The sequence below is a fragment of the Lutra lutra genome, chromosome 7 (assembly GCF_902655055.1).
Source record: "Lutra lutra chromosome 7, mLutLut1.2, whole genome shotgun sequence".
Taxonomy (NCBI): Eukaryota; Metazoa; Chordata; class Mammalia; order Carnivora; family Mustelidae; genus Lutra; species Lutra lutra.
This window is the reverse complement of record NC_062284.1, coordinates 59,368,566-59,388,045: the sequence shown is the minus strand read 5'-3', so window position 1 is coordinate 59,388,045 and position 19,480 is coordinate 59,368,566. Positions and strand designations below refer to the sequence as shown.

General features: G+C 43.1%; 1 protein-coding gene across 5 annotated transcripts in view; it reads left to right on the top strand.

Moving 5' to 3' along the window:
• Nucleotides 1-19,480, top strand: part of FSIP1 (fibrous sheath interacting protein 1) — a 319,482-nt gene that overhangs the window by 289,642 nt on the left and 10,360 nt on the right. For all 5 annotated transcript variants that reach the window (XM_047738801.1, XM_047738802.1, XM_047738799.1 and 2 more), the window contains exon 11: nucleotides 18,133-18,643. In XM_047738801.1, coding sequence (XP_047594757.1) covers nucleotides 18,133-18,643 — 511 coding nt within the window. The remainder of the gene's footprint in view (nucleotides 1-18,132; nucleotides 18,644-19,480) is intronic.

The following is a 19,480-nucleotide window of genomic DNA, read 5'->3' as shown; positions in this document are numbered from 1 at the left end:
CGTACTTTACATTTGCTGGCTGTTGCAAATAGCCGAGGAACAGGGGTGGCAAGGCTTGTATTTTAATCCTGTGTAATTTTGTCATAACGCAGGAAGGAGAGCAGATTTGGGCCCTAAGTCGTGTAAATGGCAAGGTGGCAAACAGATTGGAAGCCATGACTCAGGATTCTTCCACTGGAAAGTCAAATAGAACAGCACAATGGTCTCACATCATTTTTATACATTATACTTTATGGTATTAGACATGGTGCTAATTTGATTTCAAATACCATAAACCCTGCTCATTATAGTCAATAAAGAGTTGCAAGGCTTTTTTTGGCCAACTCTACAACTGATTATTGGTTATGACGTGATGGAGGCAGAGGACAGACATCCGGGGAGCTGTGTGCGTTCACCCGCTGGTGCCGTGGGTAGTTATAGAATAGTCAATGTTGACTCTAAAATGAGGGCCTGAACTTTGCCTTTGTGCTCTGGTGACTGGTAATGTGCTGATACTACAGCACAGACGGCTGAGATGTGTATGGTGGAGAGAAACTCCTGCTTGCCTCTGGAGATTAATGGGAATTAAAAAACATTTACAAAATGTTCAGTTTGAATTAGAAAAAATTTGTGTATGTAACTTGTGTTATATCTTTATAGATATAAGGATGGCCTGCCCTATGGCTATTTGAGCCATTTTTATCTCAAAAGATTTCTGGGCGTCTGAGAGGTCTTTATTTGTAATAATGAATCCTTTGTGTCTGTGAGCCCTTTTGGGGTTAAGAAACTCAAATAAAGTGGTGTACAATTTAGTGTTCTTTGCAGTACCCTGGTGGATGACATTCAGACGGTTCTCTGTAATACCAAGGTGGGAAGAGGAATTTTGGAGGCTGTTTCCTACATAGGCTCTCCCAACTTTCTTTCCCCTCATGTAGCTTTCATTTGTACCGCTTCTTTTTTTTTTTTTTTAAGATTTTATTTATTTATCTGACAGACAGAGATCACAGGTAGGCAGAGAGGCAGGCAGAGAGAGAGGAGGAAGCAGACTCCCCGCTGAACAGAGAGCCTGATGAGGGGCTCGATCCCAGGACCCTGGGATCATGACCTGAGCCGAAGGCAGAGGCTTTAACCCACTGAGCCACCCAGGCATCCCCATTTGTACCGCTTCTTAAAGACTCTTCTGAGCATCCATTGTGGGAACTGATCACCTGTCCTTTCAAGTGTTTGGTTCCTGCCACCACCAGCTGGATTTAAGGGGGCCTGGTATCATCATTTAGACAGTTTAATGAGTTTGCCTATTACATTTTACCCAACCGTAGGATGAAAAGAGGGAACAAAGGGTCTAACTCATGAGTGGGAAATGAGAGACTGGAAATCTAAATATTTGCTATTGAGCTATTTCCACCTATCCCGTGTGTGTTCTGATATAGCAGTGGGACTCAATCAAAGCACGAGTTTTGTAGAGAATGACTGGGCCATGTTGCTATTAGAGTGGAAGTAGAGGCAATTCAATCCAAGAAATGGTTTGAAAAGTCTTGAATTCTTAAGGAATGGTTCAAACTGTGGCCAATGCGAGTTAACAAGACTGTGCAAGACTTCAGGACTCTGCAGAACAGAACAGAACAGGACTCTTCACTGCTGCCAGGCACTAGGGCAAGGCCCGCAAACCCTCTAGGAGATTCCTCATCTGTGAATGAATGAGGTTGAATGAGATGGTTCATGTTTCCTTCGGGCTCTAAAGTTCTCTGGTTCTGCGTCATTATTGCAGGTCCTGAGAATAGTTGCATAGCCAGCCGAGACTTCATGCAATGTTATTGAGCAGCATGGGGCAGAGGAGGGGACCATTAACCATGTCTAGAACTATATTATCTCCTTGGAGCCTCCTGTAGCTATTTCATTTAAAGAGGAGCCTCTAAGAAAAATAATAGAGTGGAGCCTCTAGTTGAAGGATAAGAGTTTTCTAGGGGCCACGATCAATGCATAAACTGCCAGTAGGATTTCCCAAAGGCAAATGATATTTTTCTTTCTGTTCATTTTTTTTCCTCTTGTCTTTTATTTTCTCATGTTTCCCACTTCTGCTTATTTCTTAATCAAGTTTATCTGGGGGCTAAGTGGATTTTAGTATACATGATGTCTATACATGAAGTCAACACTCAAATATTCATTGGATTATTATTTTGTATATTTAATACTTGTTTATTCAATCAACATATATTTTTTGAGCATCTTCTCTGTATTGGACACCCTACTAGGTGCTGGGGTTACAAAAAAGAAAAGATAAACTTGTCCAGTGCCCAAATGGTATTTATAGTCCAAATAAAATAAATGAGAATAAAATATAGTTCATTGTCTTCATTTTGAGAAGAATTTGGAATTACTGTTTTATAACTAAATTTAATTGCTCTTTACATACTTGTAGACTTTCTTATTTTCCCCCCTTCATAAGTTATTGAGAATTTATATTAAAAAAAAAAATAGTCTTTGTGTGTCCCTGAGGTACACTCTTGGTATTCAGAGTATGCTGTTGAATATGCAACGCTTTACAATGTCTCCCCATTTGCATTTGTGATTTCGAACTGGAAAGGTGCTCTTCCTCCGCTGTGTACACCAAGAGTCAGAAGAATTAGGAGGAGTAAAACATAAGAAACTCATAGGACCCTTGAGAAAGGCCAGCATATTCCTTGTGTTGCAGAGTTCCCGTATAAAATACAGTGTATCGAATGCCTGACTCCATCTTTGGGAAATCATAATTGTAGAGTTCTGTGTACCAACTTCGAATTCATTTCTGTCCTTACTGCTTTTATTGCCTTTAATTGAAATTATTTAATTACAGACCAAGCCTCTGGCTTCCCCGATTTCTTTTCGCTTGCTAGCAGAGCTAGGACAGCTGTGTCAAAAACATTAAAAAATTGTTGTCAGAGGAATGAGGAAAATACTTTGTTTCATCGCCTGCTGTGCTGAGGGTCATTCCTCTTCAACAGGCCTGTGAGTTTTGGCAATAACCACTATAACTTCAGCTGCAGAAGAAGTAAAAGTGGTGTGTTTTAGTCTTTGGGGTCAGTTGGGAACCAAGAAAATTTGGTAAATTTTTAACCACATATTTTGAAGGCATTTGTTCTTTTTTTTTTCCTCCTTATTTCTCTCTAGCACTGCTTCACAGTATCCTAATGACTTCATAGACTTCATTTAAAATCTAAAGGTATACCTTTACATTTTCCTCACCGTATTGCTTTGAGTCTTAACTTGGCATTGACTTCCCCTCCCCCACTCCCACAGCTTTATCGAGTAATGATTGACATACAATAATGTGTATGTTTAAGGGATGCAGTGTGATAATTTGATATATGTGTGTGTTGTGCAGTGATTATCACAATAAAGTTGGTTAACATCTCCATCACCTCACATAATTTTAAAAATTAAAAAAATTTCTAAGTTTAAAATTTTAAATAAAAAATAAAAAAATTTTTAATATTTAAAACATTTTAAAAAGCTGTTATTTATTTATTTGAGAAAGAGATCATAAATGGGGACAAGAGCAGAGGGAGAGGGAGAAATAGATTCTCCACTGAGCAGGGAGCCCAATGCAGGGCTCCATCCCAGGACCCCAAGATCACGATCTGAGCTGAAGGCAGATGCTTAACTGACTGAGCCACCCAGGAGTCCCTAACCTCACATAATTAGATTTTCTCTCAGCAATTTCCAAGTATATAATAGAGTATTGCTTACTATTGTCACAATGCTGTACATTGGATCCCTAGAACTTATTTATTGTATAATTGGAAGTTTGTACCCCTTGACCAACATCACCTCATGCTCTCTGAACCCTCCGGCCCTTGGCGACCACCATTAAACCATTCATGTGAATGTTGGTTTGCAGGCTTGAGAGCTTCCTGGGTGTCATCTGCAACCTCCCATACAGGGAGAGACTGAAAAAAGGCAGGTAACTCTAGTTTGGTAGGTGCCTATTTGAATAAACAAGGGAGCTTACATACAAGGCTTGTTTTGGGCAGCCACAAGATGTCTGTGCTCAACTTGCAGAATCTTAAAGCTTGTACAGAGGCCTTAACTAGGTTCAGTCATGTATACTGTCCAGATGGTCTCAGTAAGACCTTACTGTCTCAAGGCTACATCCTTGGAACAGTTTCCACTGTGGGAACAGTGCACAGTCTGTACATTCCAAGAATAGGGAAGGGGGAAAGGGGTAAGGAGCCACCAATCACGTGGGTCCAGCTTGAGGGTCAACTGGTGGCCATATCCTTTTGATTGCATCCTCCAACAATGAGTTTGACTTTTCTAGATTCCATATATAAGTGAGATCATACCATATTTGTTTTTCTCTGTCTACCTTATTTCACTTTCCCATAATGCCCTCAGGTCCATCCATGCTGTTGCAAATAGCAGGATTTCCTCCTTTTTATGACTAAATAGTAGTCCATTGTATACCATTTCTTTATCCACCCATTTATCTATGAACACTCAGGTTGTTTCCCTGTCTTGGCTGTTGTGAGTAACTGGCATAATAGATTTTATACTTATAAATAAGAAAAAAAATAACAGAATTATGAAGTTTAAGATCTCTATTGAAGTGGAGTAAATTTGCTAGTCAACCCCCCCTCCACACACACCTACAGAGGAAATAGTAAAAGAGTATAGTCATTTTACTTCCCTCTTTGTCTCCTTCTTGCTACCTCCTTTTTTCTCTTTTGTCTGTTTCACTTCTCCTTGTCCATCTTGCCACATTTTTATTAAATGTTTTGTCTTCTAGAAATCTATAATGAAAACACACATAGTGAAATTGGTGTAATTACTTAAATGTTAAAAGTAGATGAAGTACTTATATAGTGCTTAGGTAATTTTAACAAGAGGAGGTGATTTTAACAAGATGAGTGGTCACTGTGTATTTCTGTAGTTTCTGTTTCTTTTGTTTTTTTTTAATATGGAGAAAAAAAATGCCCCACTTCTCATCAGTGGCAAAATATGTCAGATCACCAAGTACTCATTAATTTATTTGCCCTGTTGCATATTACCACCTTTCCTCCAATTAGATTTCTGGTTCTCCATTTTTGCTCTGCTGTGTCCTATCATTTTTCCTCTTGTACTTCTTGGAGAGCAAATTGCTTTAATGTGCCCTGCTATAACGTGCTTTAAACACATTTAAAGGGAAGTATGGAATCAAATTATTATAAGAATTTTTCTGTTCTTTGGTGTTCAATTCCATTCAAATTGATAGCAAATGTTCTCCTGTAGCTCCTTGTGGAATTTTAAAACATCCTTGAGAAAATACTAGCAGATATTTTAAATGCTTTTTATGAATCAGCCTTAGTGAGAACTGAAAAAACGACGAGGAATCAAGGATATCATTTCCAGATTCTCTAATTTGCATAGTTAATCTCAAGGGAACTTTGACTCTTTTTTTTTTTTTAACCAGTTTTCTTTTTCTTTGGTGTCAGACATTCCTCTCCTGCATAGATGCCAAACACCTGCAAATAAATGAAACTTTTGCAACACTGTCTTCCCCTTAACATGGACAGTTTCCAACTTTGGGTCACATAAAAAAAAAATCTCCCTTTCTTTTGTTGTAATGATGTTTCCTAATAATCTAAAGAAGATGCCTGTAGGGATACTTCTATGTGGGTTGTTTCTTTGTTTGTTTTAACTGTTTGGCTAGCGCATGATTTCCCTTGTTTGGGAAATTCCTGACTTTGTGAACCTTAGCAAGATTCAGATCTTGCCTCTCATCATGGAATCTGGGAAGTCCCACTATTCAGTTTCCCAGTAGCCTTTGCCATAGGACATATGTGAGACCTAGCCTAGCAGGCAGCCCCACTTTGAACTAAGGGATGGAGCAGGGGGAGTGGAGAACACACTCAGTGTGAGCAGTGGTGATAAAAATATCAGTTACCTGAGGCAGCGGTGGGCAGCAATTCCAGCAGCGGAGTCCTGTCTCTGGTGGTGTGTTGTGGTCAGTAGCTCAGCTAGCTAGCTGAGTGATCCAGGGGAGGTTGTAGTCTAGAACCACATGGTATGAATTTGGTTGTGGTTGGTAGCCTCCTATTATTCCTGACTGTTTTCCATAGCCCTTCTCTAGGCTTCTCCGTGATGATGTGAGAATAGTCAACATTGATTCAGTTAATTTTACTTCTGCTTAAAGCAGCCAGTCTCAGTTTTGTTATTTGTATTTATTTGCAACTAAGAATGCTGATTGGTATGACATTTGACACCAGGAATGATTGTAGGATATGGAACCACATAGAAATAAGGGAAGGGGACTGGATTGATTGTCTAGCTTGGCTAGAACCAAGGATAGTAAGAAATACAGCCACATAAGGGATGAGTGGCAAATCAGCGAATAAGTCACCTGTGAAATTTAAGAATATAGTGCCCATTAAAGGAAGAGGCTTTTGGGAACCAAGTGGGAGTTTCCATCAATTAATGTGAAGGGATGAGGATTTGAAGGACTGGTATGGTGTGGTAGCTGCCTCTAACAGTGTTAGGCAGCTTAAAGGAAGAGAATGGGAGGTCAGATTCCTAAATTTTTTTCTCTAAGCATTAATGGATTAAAAACTAGGGACTTTTCTGTGACTGCCCTAAAAAAAAAATCTCTTTGGTCATTCAGAGTTGAAAAGGTCAAAAGCCAAATGTGGGTTGCCAAATTAGAGTGTCAGTTGAATTCACAACCACGTCCCTTTATTGAAGTTTGGGCATTTAGAGAGAAAGGGTAGGACCCCAAGAACTAGAACAGCAGTATGGTAGGGTTTGGCAAACTTAGGGCGGCCTGGATCCAGGGTCATCAATCCACCCTTGCCAGCTGAAGCAGTATCTCTACCCTCTCTGATGAGACTGTTCCTGTCTTGATTGAATTTTCTATCTCTTGAAGGATTTGCACGACAGTATCAGTCTTCCTTATGCTCTGATGTCCCCTTCCCAGATCTATAACTGAACTTGGATCCCAGCACACCTCAAAATGCTAATGACAAAGTCAGAGCTGGGAAGAGGCTTATGGTGTTAAAAAAAATCGCAGGATTATGCTAATTAACATTGAAAAAAATCGAGAAACATATCTGAGAATAGATTTCGAAGATACTATGTCCAAGAAGGAAAATTACGATTTCAGGTGGGTTGAATTTATTCCTTTTTTTTGGGGGGGTGAATTTATTCTTATAGGAGCACTTAATCAGAGGTTGTGGATTCAGTGTACTAGCATGACTAAGTACACTGATTCTACTTGTTTCCGTGACTGGTTGACCAAAACTTGGACTTGAGCCCCACTGAGATGCTAGAAATTCCTTTACAGACTGTAGGAACAAGGAGTCCAAACATTGAGGGAGATTAAATTGGAAGGGATATATCTTGGGTATTGAATCCCATATTTTAACTATGTCCCTTGAGAGGATCTTGATGAAACTCTCTTCAACAAAAGCTTGAGAGATACAGTGTTAAGGGGCCTACTAACATCTCTGGAGGAAAATGGCTACTGGTGCTAATGAAAGATGCTTGGGTTAATGTGGGGCTCTCTGATATTACTAGGGATATTAGGATTCTGGATTGATGGAGCTTACATACCAGCACTTTACCAACAGAAGGCAAATAGGCAGTGTGGCTACCATATTTGGCAGAAGGATGGGATTTTAATTGGAATGACCAGCAGGGATCTTTAGAAATGGCTATTGATAATGGGATCCCTTTGACTGAGATAGATAGACACTTAGTTATGCTATTTGATTTTAGAACCAGAAAGTCTGTAGCAGGTACCCCTGATGTCCTGGTTTGTTTGTTTGTTTGTTTATTTACTTATTATGTTCAATTAGCCAGCATATAGTACCTCATTAGATGTCCTAGTTTAAAATACACCTGTGCTAGCAGGAAGTAGACAGTCTAGATGGTCTCCTGGTATCCATGCATTAGTGAAGCTCCATTCTCTGTCCACCCCCCAACTCCTCCCTTCCACACAGTAATGTTCATCATGTTGTAGATATTTTATTTTGTCATGAGAAATAGTCCTGAAGGGCCATATGCTAATGTGGTAATGAAAATGAATAAAGGGAAAAAGTAGCTTAAGAAGATCATGGTTCCTGGGTAAACAGTGGAATTTCTGGGTAAATTAAAGTAGAAGGCTGGACATGGGGCTGGTTGATGGAATCTATAATATGCTCCATGCAGGGGTTGCCAAGTGAAATTCCTTCAGAGACCAGGAAGAGCACATAAGATGTATGAAATGCATGAGGGTAAGACAGTAGAGAGAAGACTTGTTCTGGGTGATTGGAGAATGTACTTCTTTTTCTTTTTTTTTAAAAGATTTTATTTATTTGTCAGAGGGAGAGGGAGAGAGAGCGAGCACAGGCAGACAGAATGGCAGGCAGAGGCAGAGGGAGAAGCAGGCTCCCTGCTGAGCAAGGAGCCCGACGCGGGACTCGATCCCAGGACGCTGGGATCATGACCTGAGCTGAAGGCAGCTGCTTAACCAACTGAGCCACCCAGGCGTCCCTGTATTTATTTTTCTTAAAGGCATTTAAAAGGAATTTTAAAACATTAGAGTGTCTAAAAGAAGAATATTGGTTGGTGAAACTATTACGACACAAAAGCAAGAAAAAGTGATCCCATATGGTGCAAATCTTACTCATCAAGTGGGAGATAACATTGCACTAGAGAATAAAGAAGGATGCTTAAACCATGGCGTGAGAGCATCCCTGTGCAGTACATACCTCGTCAGGAAAAGGTATTTCATTCATAAAGCAAGTATTTGTCAAGTTCCTGCTATGTCAAAATGCTTTTCTAGGCTCTGGTGATAGAGTAGTGAAATGACCCGTCACAATGTCTGCCCCATGGAGCTTGTGTCCCAGCAGGAGGAAATAGGCAACAAACAAATGAATGAGTTATGGAGTATGTGAAAGGGGGCAGGCAAGTGCTGTCTGTATAGGGAGAGAAATAAAGCAGGGAAGGGGCATTAGTCCCTCGTCCGGAGTGCTTGTCCAGATGGACGCTGCTGTACTTTCACAGAAGGTGGTTAAGGCAGGGCTCAGTGAGATGATGTTTGAACCAATGCTGGAAAGAGATGAGGGAAGGAGTCATAAAGACATCTGAGTGAGAGTGTTTCAGAAGATGGATGGCGAGGGCAAAGGCCCTAAGACAGGAGTATGCCTGTCATCTTCAAGGGACAGCAAGGCAGTGGGTGTAGTGGGAGGGAGTGAATGACAAGGGAAGTAGGTGATAAGGACTGAGAGGTGGTAGGAGAACCAAACTCCTAAAGAAGCTTGGCTTTTACTCTGAGGGAGCTGGGGACCACTGGAGGGTTTAAAGCAGAAAAGCAGCCAATGATTTAACTTTCATTTTTAATAAGATCACCCTGAGTTGAGAAAACCCTGGAGGGCAGCGGAGGGAGGCAGAAAGAAGAGTTTGGAGGCCACACAGCAAGCTGGCGAACAATGAGAATGGATTAGGGCAGTAGCATGGCGGAAGTGGGAATGAATTCGGTTCCAGATGTATTTTGAGGTAGAACAAAAAAGATTTCCAGATTTGGTATATATATGGTATGAGAGAAAGAAAGGGACCAGGAATGACTCCAAGGTTTCTCACCTGAAGAACTGGAAAGTTGGCGTTGCAATTAACTAAAATGAAGACTGTGGGAGGAGCAGGTTTAGGGTAAGGTCAATGACTTGGTTTTGGACATGTTAAATTTCAGGTGCATATTGCTTATGTAAGTGGACATTTTTTTCAAAAGATTTTATTTTATTTATTTGAGAGAGAGAGAGTGAGCACTAGTGGGAGCGAGAGGCAGAGAGGGAGAGAGAAGCAGACTCCTTGCTGAGCAGGAAGACTGACTTGGGGCTCCATCCCAGGACCCTGGGCTCATGACCTGAGCCAAAGGCAGAGGCTTAACCCACTGAACCACCCAGGTGCGCCTAAGTGGGGCACCACTTAAATAGGAAGTGGGATATGAGTTTAAAGTTCGAGGAGTGATCCAAGCTGGAACCACACATTTGGGAGTCAGTACTCTATAGATGTGTGAGATCACCAGGGTAGCTTGAGTAAGTAGAAGACGGAATGGATTCAAGGACTGAGCTTTGGGGCATTCCACAAGGTAGAGAGGTTGGGGAAATGAGGAAAAACTGGCTGAGGCGACTGAGGAGGAAAAGCCAGTGAGGAAGGTAGAAAATCAGGAGGGAGCAGTGATGTGGGAGCCCAGTGAGGAGTCATTGGCCATGTCTACGATAGGGCGCGGGGTGGGGTGGGGTGGGGTGGGGGCTGCGGGATGGGGACTGGGAACCAACCACTGCTTCAGATCTGGTGAGGGCATCGGTTCTCTGGACAAGAGCAATTTCATTGTAGCTCAGTGACTAAGTCCTGTCTGGAGTGGGTTTAAGAGACAATAAGAGGGGACAGATCTGATAACAGAAAGACTATTTCAAGAAATTTTATTGGAAAGAAAATGAGAAAAATGGAGAGATGGCTGGAGAGGGTGTGTGTGGCAATAAACTCGAGGGTTTCAGCCAATACGAAGGTGATGTACATGGCCTCTGTCATTTTCATACCTAGCACTTAAATATGAAATGTATGGTGAGATAAATTAGAAGAAAAATATTCTATGGTTTCAGTTTCAAAACAATGTTAAAATCCCTAATGAATCTTCTGTTTCATATATTTATTAGAGTTATTAACTACATTTAAAGATTTTTATATACACTGGAATCCTGGTTATAAATTATTTGTTTTAATATGGTGAGTTAGTTACAACACAGTAATTATGCTATGGAATGACAGACTCATAGTAATTTATAAATGCACAATTAATTTTAACAAGTCAGTGATGAAAAAGTCCATTGGCTTGATTAACTAGTGAATTCAGTTAAATAATACATTTTAGTAATTATAAAAACCTCGACTGATTAAGTGTAATCAATTGTTTTTGCATTTTATGAGGAGAGCCTGTGTGGGGAAGATTTTGGACGTTAAAAAATGGTAATTATTGTAAGGGAATTTACATTCAGCAAATGGAAGCCCTTATCTGACCCCATTTCTCTGTGTGTTTCTATCTTTATGCATTTAGTATTTTTCAGCCTGTCATCCTTACATTGTTATTAAGTGATTTAGGGAAAATTGTGTTTGTGTTTTCATTATTTTGTTTGATTCCAGAGACAGTATTATGTATATTATAAAATCAGAAAGTACAAAGATTTAAAGTTGTTACTGCTTTTTTCTCCCTAATTCTTCAGCCAAGCTGTTTTAGCATATTTAATTAGATTATGTTTCCAATGCCATTACACCGAACATGGATTGTACTTGTTAATCTTGATAGCATCCACATTCCATTCTAAATAAGTGACTCAGCACCCCACCTGGTGCACAGGCCAGAGCTCCTCCTAGTCCATCACTGGAAATCAAAAGACAGAATGTTAATGTGACATGGTCATGATTTCTGTCCCATAAAAGGTAGACACCTTATTTTGGCTTGCTTATTTGAAGTATTAGTAAATATACTAATAACATTTTGGGGTGCCTGGGTGGCTCAGTTGGTTAAGGGTCTGACTCTGTTTCAGCTCAGGTCATGATCTCAGGGTAGTGAGATTGAGCCCTGTGTCAGGCTCTGTGCTGGGTGCGGAGTCTGCTTAAGATTCTCTTCTTCCTCTCCTTCTGCCCTACACCCCGCCCGACTTTCTCTAAAAAAAAATTTTTTTTAAATCTATTTAAAGAACCTTTTGAGAAGACTCTTTCCCTATAAATACTTATGAAAATAAATGTTTTTCTGCATGTTTGTGAAGCTTTCTATATAAGTGCATGAGTAGATTTCCATAATTAAACTAACCATAATCAAAGACTGATTATTATTTGTTCTATTTTCATAGTAGACCAAATTAAACCTCTATGTCAGACTTACAGTGAATATCACAGTGGTAGGCCCAGATTATAGGCTTTTTATTGCGCTTGGGGATTTTTGTGAATCTGAAGCGTTTTTCCTTGGTCAATGAAGTTGGCAGGTGTTGGAGGGGGCAGTCCTTGTTAGCATCCTCTTTGCCCACAGGTCTGGGGAGTTGTTGCCTATGGGCGATATGGAGAGTACCAGAAGTATCCCCTCCCTTCAACCAGTCTTTCAGGCTATCCTTGCTGGGATCTGAAATGTTAAAGAACTCTCAGGAGTTAAAATATTGTTATCTGGTCTGCCCAAATCATAAGTGAAGGTTCATTGATTGATTAAACCACTACCTTCCAAAGCTGTATGGGGAGGGCAGGGCCCAGAAGGAACAGGACACATGGGAGAGAAGAGGGACTAGCCCATATTTTGGGACCACTGACTAATAAGGGGACAGAGTAAGGGCACTGAGTTGATTTTATAGGAGCACGTTGCCACAGCAGAAGGTGAGGAGTGCCTAAAGAATGTTCCATGTAGCCAACAAAGATGTGCCTCATGCCCATCTTGTGCCATAGGCATGGGGACACAGAAGAGAGGAGGACCTGGTCCTAGCCTTGATAAACTTTATATTTGCCAGGGAAGGCAGACACAGAGGGTGATGTGCTGATGTAACCTGGCAGTCCAGGTTTGGAGGAGCACAGGGCAGCTCTGGAAAGGACCTCTTGTTCTCACTTCTGCCTCATGGTTAAGAGGTGAAAGTGGGTCAGTTGGGCTGCTCTTCTGGATGGCATTTTTGGGGTATAAAGTAGGGTGTGAGAGGGCATGTCACAGTACCTACAGTTCCGTGCTACTCCCGGGGGGCTCCCCCTAGAAGGTGGGACCTTGGTAGGCTCTTCTAGGTACCTGTGGGAAGACAGCAGTATGAAAAACCATGGCTTTATATTCTGGTTTCATTTTTTATTGGTTCTGTGCCTTGGATCAAGACATTTAAATTCTCTGAACCTTATTTTCTATATCTGTTAAATATAGAGAAGGATTTCCCAGTTCTTCCGATTGGGTAATTGGGAGAATGAAATGGAATAACAGATGTCATTATTCCTGGTATATGGTGGCTAGTCAAGGACTATAAACCCTGTCTACTCCATGGCCCAGCCCAGTGCAGCTGACCAACGACCAAAGCTGGTCTGGACACCTGCCTAATAGAGGGGCCGATAGCCCACGGAGGAGTTGGAAAGTGTTATCCCTCCAGTAGAGGGATATCCCTCTTGCCCTGTGGAAGGCATAATGAAAGGCATCACTTAAGAGAGAATATGCATCAAACAATTTAGATCTTTCTGAGTTTGGATCCAATTTACTAAATGGTTTCTCTGTTGGATTTTTAGAGAATTTAACTCCCACAGTTGAGGTCACAGCAAAACTTGGAAGTTGCTGTTGACAGTCTCCGATCCTTATTCCCAGTGGTGGCATGACTTCACTTTCAGATTGGCAAATGTAAAAGGACAGTTCACTGAGCAGCAATATTAAGAGAAAGCTTCGTGTTTATGTAATAACGTTGGGCTTTGTGTGCTGTACAGAATGTACAGCAGTAATTAGATGCTTTGGATACATGTCTAGACAGGGTAAAGCTTCAGGAGCCCTTGCTCAACCCTGGGAAAAGCTACAGGTCGCCTGCTTGTGACCAGAAAAAGCTCTCCTTGATTAACAAGTTAAATGTGGAGTTAACTCTCTGGCGCTAGGTTCACACCCAAGAGGAAAACGAGATCTGATGAGATCTGACAGGACCAATCATTTGTAGAACTCGACCAGGCCTAACTGACCTGACGGGAGGCAGCTGAAAATGGTGTCTCCCAAATCCCTTTCTACCCTCTTGCGATGGGCCGGATTCCCATTCTTAGAATCACCACTTTGATTAAGTCCTTCTCATTTGGAGAGGCTCCTGTAAATGCAAGCTTGTCCCTTGGGAGGGTTATGCAATGGTTGGCATTGCAGAGTCTTGGGGAGAAGAATGAGGAGGCACATCTTAGGGAAGCTAAGTTTGGTTGTGAGGGCAATAGGACACTTGAAAAGGTTTGCAACTGAGGATAAGGTTTGGAGAGGGTGGGCTCAGGTAGAGAGGGCTGACGAGGCAGTATGAGGTCTTAGGATACCTTTGGAAAGGGAGTAGAAAAAAGTGGGGGTTGGAAGGGAAATGTTCTGTGTGTGCACGTGCGCGTGCGCGCGCGCGCGCTCATGCAAGGCAAGGGATGGTTTGCCTACGTCCCTGTGTTTCACGACTCACCTTGAGCCCTGACAATATTTTAAGCAAAGATAAAGGTATCTGGAAACCAGCACCTTTCTGGGTACTTTCTGGTTACTACAGAACTTTCTTGTACTGAAGACTGAATAGTGTCTGTCCTGAAGTGTCAACCTTCCTGCTTGGGATGACTGAGATTCATGTTCCATCTTGCCTTCCTGGGTGCCCTCTCGCGGCATGGGCTGGCTGCTGTAGCCCCCACTAGTCCTCGGAGTACACGTGATGGTTTATCTATTGCACATCGTTAGCTGTCCCAGCATTTGTGAAGCTCCGTTCCGATGTCCCAGAGAGACCCTCAAAGGTAGGGGCCAACTGAACTTGGAATGGGCAGACTTCGGTCGTGAACTTCCGAGAGGCACATCTAGCCCCTCCTTAGAGCAGCTTCTCAAATCAAAGCTAGCATTACTACTGACCTGCTGGTGCGCAGGGGGGTGGGGGTGGGGTGGCGGGGGGTGGGGTGGATTCGGCTTCCCCTGCATTAGGTAGGGTGCAAGTGGCTTCCTCCATGTCTCTCAGGCTCACTGCAAGCTGTGGGCTGTTAGTATTCCTCCTCCCCACTAGTTAGGAGCCAGCCAGTTGTTCGAGTTTCTATTTTGCAGTTTAGAAATTTGAGGCGTTGAGAGGAGGAGTGATGTGTCTGATACAGAACAGTTGAGGTGGGGAGAGACCTGGGGTTTCAACTTAGAAACAGCAGCCTCCCTCCACTACCCCATGCTGTGGTTAAGACTATTTCCTCTCCATCTGGAGGTTTCTATCCACCCCCCCCAAAGATAGCATGCAGCCTACGGAATACTTAATTTGGGGGAACTTTATTTACTGGAACACTGTGGAAAAGCAACACGGAGAAAGGGTGCTGGAGGCATGTCTAAGCCGTAGGGGGCTGTCACACGTTTGTGTGGGGGCCTAGCCCTGACTTTGGATCCCTCAGGGGCTGCTGACATGGTGGGGTCTACTCCTGCCTACCACCCTTAGACCTTAGGCCTGGTAGGTACTCTGCCCACCTGGAAGGAAGGCAGGCCTCCCTTGTCTTTGTAGCAAATGTGCCTTAGTACTAAACACCAAACCGTCCATCTTTTATACCCTGCATTTGTCTTTTCTTTGTTTGTTTGTTTGTTTTTGTTTTGCTTTTCTGTTTATTTTGACACTTGAACCTAAGCTGTGAACTTGGCTTTCTCTTCTTGGCTCCAGTTTGTATTCTCCCTCCAGCTGTGCCGCCTCTGGCTGCCCTGGGCAAATGGCCTCCCAGGATTTGGAGGGATTTTCTCCATTGACCCTTGGGTGGTGCTCAGACACTCTTGTCCCACAGTCCCAGCATGAGCCGGCCGTGCAGCCGCGAGCCCCAAGGCTCCGGAGGCCGCACTTTGCCTCCTGTGACCTTGACAGTGCTGGTCCTAGCTCTGTAGTCCCTGTCCTTGGTCTGTGCTGCCCTGTGAGCCTTTGACCAGTTTGCAGAGGCTGGGGTGGAGCTCTTGGCTCCTGTGCTCCTGGGCCCACCCTGGACGGGACCATGCAAGCTGCTGTGTCCAGAGCCCTACCGGGATTTGGGAGCTGCTGCTTCTGGTGGCCGTCTCCGTCTGGAACAGAAAATTGGAGGCAAAAGCTTCTATGCTATCACTTAGCTCGTAAAAGGAGCACCAGCAAAGAATTGAGGAGAAGGAGTGAGATAGAGAAGGAGGAACAATAAATCTGAAAGGTGAATTATGGATCTGGCACTGTTTGCTAGCAAGTATAGTTGCTTGTCTGATCTGATGGGATGTCTTCCGGGCAAATCCATGATGGTAACTACATTTTATAGCCATTCTTCCATAGGGAGGTGGAGATAGGGTTTTATGTGCTGGCTCTTCTCCCCTCTTGGTCAAAGTCTGCTCCAGGGGTAGGCCTGTCCATGTAGTTTGTGTCAGCCTAGGAGTGGTCAACAAAGTGTATCACACCTTGCTGGCAAGTCGCACCTCAGCAGCAATAAAGTTCCGGATGGCAGGCCAGAGGGGCATGACGTGCTCATCGGGGACACGAGGGGCTGTGACACTGGCATCACTAGTGCTGTCCAGATCCGCAGCTGTGGGGGCAGCACAGGCTGTGTTAGGTCCATTCAGCCCAGCAGGTGCACCAGCAGGTGCACAGATCTGGGTGATGGTTAAACTGAATTCGGTCACATCGGGCCATTTTAGTGTCAGTGCAGCTTGGCTCCTGGGCTTCTTTCTGCTGCTAGGAAACTTCTCATCTGTGCAAGGAAATATTCACTTTCCCTTTCCAGGTCCTGGGGTTGAGCATGTCTCAGAGGGGATGGTATCTCTTCCGTGGGTGGGGTCCCGCTAACTGGGCGGGATGGGAGGCAGGAGCTGGATAACGTTAGAGTAGAGAGGCTTCTCATGGCAAGGAAGAAGAGTTGTCCCCAGAACAGCTGATGAATGTGGCATTGATCGTGTACTGAGTGCCCATGCCTCTGGAAAGAAGTACTCATGGTCAGAGTCTGGAGATCTCATCTAATCCATTGATAGGTGTTGTGAGGCCAGTTACTAACATATAGGCTGTGCCATATCTCCTCCTTGTTTCAGTTCCTGTAGATGCTTCATCCTTGCCCTTCTGCTCTGGGTGATCATTAGTCTTCTGTAGCCACTGTGGGATATGCTCCTCTGACCTGGCCTTAGTGAGCCCCTGTTGGGGCCCATAGTGACCCTAGCTAGCCCAGAACATACCAGAGACAGAAAGCTGAGCGCTTTCCGTAGAGTTCTGGAAGATGGGAATGAAGATGGTGGCCTCCTGGTCTCTGGCCCAGAGGAGCCGGGAGCCCCGGGGCCCCACTCCTCAGTGAGCCCTCAGAGAACAGCGCCCAATTACTCCCATCACCCTGGCCTCCGGCCGCGCTCCGAGCTGACCGAGCCTGCAACCGGTTCAAGGTAACCCCGAGTTTAGAGCTCACTCCTCGGCTCTGTCTCTGTAGCCGGCTTCCCTGTTCTAATACTGGTAAGCTCTGCGACACTCAGACACCCCCGATCCTTCTGTGACCCTGTGGGACCTGAGGCTGCGCTGACCCCGCCTGGGCTTCACCCCAGTTAAGCCTCTGGAGCGATGTCCCTCAGCGGAACAGACTTTTAAAAGTCCTGATTTTGTGCTCCGTTGCTCCGCCGCTCGCCGGGAGCCGGCCCCTCCCCCCGCGGTCTATCTTCCAGTCGCTTTGGATTCACTTCTCCGCCAGTCCTACCTTTCAGAAAGTGGTTGATTTTCTGTTTCTAGAATTGCTGTTCTTCTCTTCAATATCCCGTTGGATTTGTAGGTGTTTGCAATCTTTAGATAAGCTATTTAGCTGATTTCCCGCCACCTGAAGTAGTCTCAGCCTGCTACTTCTCCGCCATCTTGACTCCTCCTCACTAGACCTATAGTTTTGAAGCAACTACACACCACCCTTTCGCCTTTCCTTTTCTGTCTTCACTCGTATTGTCCACTGAAAGTTGTGGACACACATAGGAGTGGTAATTGCCAGGGGCAGGTTTAGGCTGTCTCGTTTGCCCGAGGGTTTTTTCCCCCCATATTTTTAAGAATTTGGTGGTGGGGGGCAGTTTACACTGAGGAGTGGTGGAAAACAGAAAAACACCTACTGGAGATTATGGTAGGATTTCTAGCAGTTTATCAATGGGTTGTTCCTGACTTCCCTGTTTGGTGTCCCAAAACTTAGAAAATTGAAGGTGCTTTTCTAATATCTCCATTTCAAGTGATGTCCACGTGTAGAAAGAGTATTAGTGGCTAATTTGGTGCAGTAATTTATTTCCAGGGTAGTGAGGGAATTTCCCCTGGATTTTAGTAGGCACGATAGATTCTAAAGCCATCTCTAAGGCTGCTGTACATTTCACCTGAAATTCTGGATCCTTGAAAATGAACAATTTTGTTATTTGGGTGTCTTGTGTAAGGTATTTCCTGGCACTTGCATTTATATTGCATTACTGGAAGCTTATCAAAAATAAAATAAATGTGTGTACTCAATCAATTGACTATGAAAACATTTGGTTTGTTTCATCAGTTAGATTCAACATCACTTCTCTCTGAGGAACAGTTAAGGTGTCTTCTGGATGAATGCACCCTCAAACAAAAGTCCATGATTAGACTACCCTCAGAAAGAGAAAAGGAAGACATGGAGGATATAACACCAGAGGTCCCCCATCTTTCCAGTTCTATCCTCTCTGAGCTCCTAAAGGGATTAGAAACAATGGTCAAGAGCTCTGAGGTGAAAGACACAGATATGCCTGAGAATACGGAATGTGAAACACTTACAGGCTACTATCTCACCAAAGCCTTGACTGGGCGTTACACACCCCAGGCCCTTGTCATCGAAGTAGAGAATTTGAAATGCCTCCAGTTTTCCAAGGACGAGGTTATTAGTGACACAAAAGACTACTTTATGTCGAAGACTCTTGGCATTGGAAGACTGAAGAGGCCCTCTTTCTTGGATGATCCACTGTATGGCATGAATGCGAGCCTTTCATCCGAAGACCAACATCTGAAAGTCCACGCTGCAGAGAAACCAGAAACGGGTAAGGCTTGGAGAATGTGTATATCGGTGAATTATTACTTGGCATCTGAACATAAAGATGTTATAGTTTCAGGTAGAGCATGATAGGAATTACGTTTGTAAATCACAGATGGTGGCAATAGCATGAAATAGAACATTTATCAATGTTTGTGGGAGACCAAGGTTGAGATTCCTAGTCTTATGACATACATTTTTTTGTAATGGTATTAAATACATATTCTTGGTGGTTATACAGGAAACAGTGATGATTTCAGAATAGAAGACAAATTGGTTGGAACAGATGCAAATAATTTGAATAGATTTGCTTAGTCATTTAACTTCCAAATTTCAGTGATGGCAATTTATTCCAGGGAATGAATTTGTAAAATGTGAAATACATTTTATTAGTGGTTTTATTAGTTTCTGTACAAACTTCCTGTCCCAGCTACTTGTATATACTCAGGTGTTTTGTCTTGTTACAATGCTGGATTTTACAGTGGTACAATGGTATGGGTTGTAAATACTATGGACAGTTTTTGACAGACACAAATATTCAATTATTTATCTATGTTAGAAGTCTATTTAAATAGACTCAACTTTTCTTCTAATGTAGATGTCTCTATTGGTCAATCTATTGATTACGGTATATATTTTCTATTAAGTCTGTATCAATCTCTATTATCCCCATACTACCTTTTTAAAAAATGATTTATTTATTTATTTGAGAGAGAGAGAGAGAGCATGAGAGGAGAGAGGTCAGTGGGAGAAGCAGACTCCCTGCTGAGCAGGGAGTCTGATGTGGGACTCGATCCCAGGACTCCAGGATCATGACCTGAGCTGAAGGCAGTCGCTTAACCAA